This window comes from Penaeus vannamei, chromosome 42 (genome assembly GCF_042767895.1).
Source record: "Penaeus vannamei isolate JL-2024 chromosome 42, ASM4276789v1, whole genome shotgun sequence".
Lineage (NCBI taxonomy): Eukaryota > Metazoa > Arthropoda > Malacostraca > Decapoda > Penaeidae > Penaeus > Penaeus vannamei.
In genome coordinates, this window is record NC_091590.1 from 14,981,050 (window position 1) to 14,986,049 (window position 5,000).

Consider the following 5,000-nt stretch of genomic DNA (forward strand, 5'->3'; position numbering starts at 1 on the left):
ATAACATACTGCATAGCACATGGCATCATGCAAGCTCCATGCTGTTCCAACCTGGTAGTCATTATGGAGAGGGCAGCACACCTTACTCACTCCCCCCTCCGGCTATGCATCTGGGAGGAACAGCTGCTTTGTATCGAGGCCGCACCCCAAGGAAACCCTGACACACACAGACAGCCTGACCTCTGGACCGCACGGACTTTCCCGTAATCTCCGCGCGGCGCCCTCGCTAGGGCTTGCCACCGCGGTTACCACAAGTACTGATCAGTCTCGTATCGTGTTTATATATACTCGTGTATAAACTCTTATCAATAAAGAGTTACACGTTTCAAGTAAATTACTCTGCCCCACTAGTATTAATGTACTCGTAGAAGGTATAACACCGTTTACACTGTGTGTGTGTGTGTGGGGGGGGGGTGTCCCCTCTCTCTCTCTAAGAGAGAAGGGGAGAGAGAGAGAAAAAGCTGTGACAAGCTCCCCCTAAATTGAGACTGAGATTGAGACATGGTTGCCATAATGGTTGTTTTTATAGTGTCGTGTTAACGACGGTCACGGCTATATCTTTACTCCATGTTGGACTAAATGACCATTAGGCTTATCTCCTTTGCAAGAATGATCAAGATCATGCTTTTGAAATTGAATCGTTAATTAAGTCGCTTGAACTACTTAGATTTACAAGTATATGTATGAAGAGTGACCCAGTTGCATCTGCTAAAGCAGGAGCTTGGTATAGAAAATCATTTTCAGTTCCATTGAGGGAATTATAAACACATTTTCTTTTTCATCCTTTTCATTAATAGGTCAGTTTTCCAAACACTTATCCACCTCTACTATATATATAGTTTGGCTAGAGTTCATCCATTTTTTGGGTTGTATTTAATTTAGTTCTGTTATTTATGGTACCAAAACATCTGTGCATACAGTATATGTATACAATTTTAAATCTGCATTGTATAAACCTCTTGCTTTTAATTTCTGCTTCCCCTTTTCAGAGCTAAAGGGGTGGAATCTCTTCAAGGCAGAAATAGTTATGACGACTCCGAAATGCAAAAAGGCTTCTAGCAAACTCCAAAGATGGGCGAAGCAAGCCGAGAATTACAGCCTTGTGGAGTTCATCGATTTCCTGCTTCATGGAGCTGCTCGGTTCTTGAAGACATGGAGAATGGTGAAGACTCGGAGCCCAAGTCCGTCCGTACCAGCCCTAGAGGCCAAGGCGATGACTTTCTTGTTTGCGATGCTGCAGCGTGTTCTCAGTCCGTCATCAGGTGCCATCACTCATCAGCTGGTGGAGGAAGTGCAGTGGGAGTTGCGCAGGCTGGAGAACTACTTGTGCTACACTGTAATGGAGGATAAGGGAACAGGATCAGGGGCAAATGAAGCAGGAAGAGGAACAGGAACAAGGAGAGTAAAAGCAGGAACAACAACAACAACAAGAATAAAGGGAGCAGGAGCAGATACAGGAAAAAACAAACTGAGGTTAGATACAGAAATACGAACAAAGGAGGAAGGAGATCTGGGAACAAAGGAAGCAGGGACAGGAGTAAAGGAAACAGGAGTAGACACGGGAACAAAGGAAGCAGGAGCAGACACGGGAACAAAGGAAGCAGGAGCAAGAGCAAAGGGAGTGAGGGAAGTAAAAGGAACATCCGCTCTCTCTGAACTTTCCCGGCTCATCGACCCAAGAGTGAAATTCAGCGAGGAAACTCAGCTCCGAGTCCGCGAATTCATGAAAAACGAAGGGAAAGCCGAGGTTGACGAGGCTTTTTCCACGTGGGAAAGGTTCCAGCCCCGAATGAAACAGGGCTTGTCTCGGGGGAGTTGGTTCTTGTGCCCCCGGGGAGACATTTACCATCGGGCAGAGGGCGCTGGCGACGGGGGCGAAGGCAAGTGTCCCTTCTGCGACCCCGCGGAGCAGGATCACGACGTTGATGAGCAGCGGGAGTATTATTATTATTGCAACTTTGACTAATATGTATTGTAGTAACTGTAGCTTTGAGCACATTGTAATAGCGATTGTAGCTAGAAAAAATCAAATGCTTTTATCATGCTTGCTTTTTTGTTGTTGGAAATGCTTACTTAGATCATATTTTACAGGTAAAGACTTCACTATACGAAAGTCAAAGGCAAACACTTTAAAGTTAGCTTCGTAAGGAAAATCTTACACTGGTATATAATAATTTGTCGAAAAAGTTCCTTCCCTTTGTTGTTTTTTTTGTGCACGCTTATAGTAAAAACAATACATTTTCTTTATTAGAAAGCTAAAATTAATTCATTTTAAGAGGTATATATCATTTATAACGTATATATAGGAAGATTTTGATAAAATAATTGTTATAAGATGTATAGAAAATTATCTTCATGCATACTAAGTATTATAACCATTGCATAAATAAATATTTGATTTCGAGGTCTTTATTTTTCATATTTTTAGGCATTATCTCTTTATCCCAATTTTATATCTATTATTATTGCAGCTTATGGTAATTAAACAATGATAAAGGTATCAACGAAGATTAATAATATATATACTGCACAGACTCTCTCTCTCTCTCTCTCTCTCTCTCTCTCTTTCTCTCTCTCTCTCTCTCTCTCTCTCTCTCTCTCTCTCTCTCTCTCTCTCTCTCTCTCTCTCTCTCTCTCTCTCTCTCTCTCTCTCTCTGCCGAACCTTCTACAATGACAGGTTGGCAGAAGTGATACTACTTACACGTCTTCACTCTTAACTGATAAGAGTTGCACACGATATGAGCGAAACCGGCCAGCGCCTGGGTGGTCCCCTGCAGCCGGCTGACCCTGGCGAGCGCAACTGCACGGTGGCGAGCGCCGGTCCTCGCGGGACGAGGGCAGGCTGTCTGTGTCTCTCTCGGGTCAGGCGTGATGGAGAGCGACCCGGCACGGGAAATGAGGTCAAGGCAGCTGCGGCCCCCGGATGCGTGGGTCGAGGATGGGGGCGTGGCGTGGGGTGTATTCTTAGCATTTTGCTGCGATTTGTAGGCTCTGGAATGGATTGCCTTCATAGATTGTAACTTCTCCGACTCTTGATAAGTTTAAAATATCAGCTGACGTGTTTTTTTTCTTACGTAAATATCTCACTTTCTATTCTTTCTTAGCTGTATTTTGACCTGCACTAATACCTTTGGCGGTGTATATCTCGGTTATTCAGTGTTGCTCTTTATATAACACTAAAATAATTAATAATAATATTAATCACACACATTGCGTTTGTTTTGCTTGTACATTAGTTTCGACCAGTGTGGCTGATATTTTATTTCATTTTTAATCTACATTAATGAAAAGAAATACCACAAGCAAGTTTACCAAGTTTATTTAACTTATAATTCCATCTGTACGAAAATAAATACCACATGCTTGGGTTTACTCAATTGCTACCGTCTGTACTACTCGAAGATGATGGATGCATGGGAGCCAAAGAAAGATGGAAAGGTTACAACATCAACCATCGTAAGGTGTCGGCTGCAGTGGACGAGGAGGGAGGGAGTAGGGGACGAAAAAGGAGGCAGTAGAGGACGAAAAGAGGGGCGGCAGAGGACGAAAAAATAGGTAATTTAGGACGAGAAAGGGTAGCAGAGGACGAAATAGGAGGTGGCAAAGGACGAAAAATGAGGTAGCTGAGGAAGAAAAGAGGGTGGCAGAAGACAAAGGGAAGCAGCATAAGACGATAACAAAGAAGACGAAAAGTGAGGTGGCAGAAGACGGAAAGGAAGGCAGAAAATGACAAAGAATGAGGTGGCAGAGAATGAAAAGGGTAACAGACAACGGAATGGGAGGTGGCACAGGAAGAAAAAGGTAACAGAGGGCGAGAAATGAGGTAGAAGTGGACGAAAAGGGAGGTGGCAGAGGGGTTAAATCCAAATCAGCAGCATAATATAGATATATTCCATTTATATGTATATATGTACGCACAAGCACACGTGTATGTGTATATATACACACCTACATGTATTTTATCCTCTTCAGTCGGGCGAGGGGAGGGTGCGAGCTCCCGGTCAGATGCTGTCACAAACTCCACGGTCCATCGAATCGAGGTATAACTGCCATATGCGTCCGCCGGGTATATTTTGCGTACGTCAGTGGGTAATTCATGTCCAAAATCGTTGATTCTCCTCCGTCGTCCAGTTTTACACGAGCGCTTTATCTGTTTTATAATCATTCAAGTTATTGCAAACACAAGTCATGTTTAAAGGTCTACACTTCATTTTGTAACATCATATTATTGTTAGACATTGTAATATACGAAGAAGAGTTAATGGCCTTTGCCAGAGCGCCAAGCGTACAGTCCCTCGGCTCGGCGTAAACCACGAACACCTTACGCCAGCAAATGGTAAGAAGATAAAATTCAGGCCTTACGTCCGCCAGCACAAGGAAAAATCCAAGGCCTGCCAGCCGCACAAATATAGCACCCCCCCCCCATTTCGGCTACTCGTACAGCACCTTGTTGCTTTGGCACTGCACTCGGCATTCGCATCTTTCATAAATCGACGATTTTCTACATGCCATGACCTTAATATCCACCACAGTTTGGTGGTGGTGGAATCGTCCAAAACAGAGGAGGGATCTTGATGACGTCCTGCTGGCGTTTTCCTTATGCCTCGTTCGCAGAGCCTGTAATTGCTCTTCTTGCCACGTGCTGGCGTATATTACAAGGTCTAACAATGATATTATTTTACAAAATGAAGTGTAGAGCTATAATCATGCCTTCTGTTTGGAATAACTTGAATCACTAAATTAATTTAGTTTAGTCCTTTATTTACCACCCTGGCTAACTGCACAGGCGTGGGCAAGCTGTGGAACATTTGATCCATGGTCAAAGCATTATATAATAGTATTAGTGTAAATCTAGATCATAAAATTATTACGATCTAAAATATATCATTTAAAAGAAAAGAACAATCAGTGATTTATCTACTCATCTATCAAGCCGGCATACGGCTGGGGCGTGGAAAGGCAATGTAACATTTGATATGTGGTCATATGATACTACTTT

At 43.1% G+C, this 5,000-nt stretch overlaps 1 protein-coding gene across 5 annotated transcripts in view; it reads left to right on the top strand.

Moving 5' to 3' along the window:
• Window positions 1-2,405, top strand: part of LOC113822039 (NFX1-type zinc finger-containing protein 1) — a 54,317-nt gene extending 51,912 nt beyond the window's left edge. For all 5 annotated transcript variants that reach the window (XM_070118622.1, XM_070118626.1, XM_070118623.1 and 2 more), the window contains one exon: window positions 990-2,405. In XM_070118622.1, the coding sequence (XP_069974723.1) occupies window positions 990-1,966 (977 nt within the window). In that variant the 3' untranslated portion in view covers window positions 1,967-2,405. The remainder of the gene's footprint in view (window positions 1-989) is intronic.
• Window positions 2,406-5,000: the final 2,595 nt, after the last annotated feature.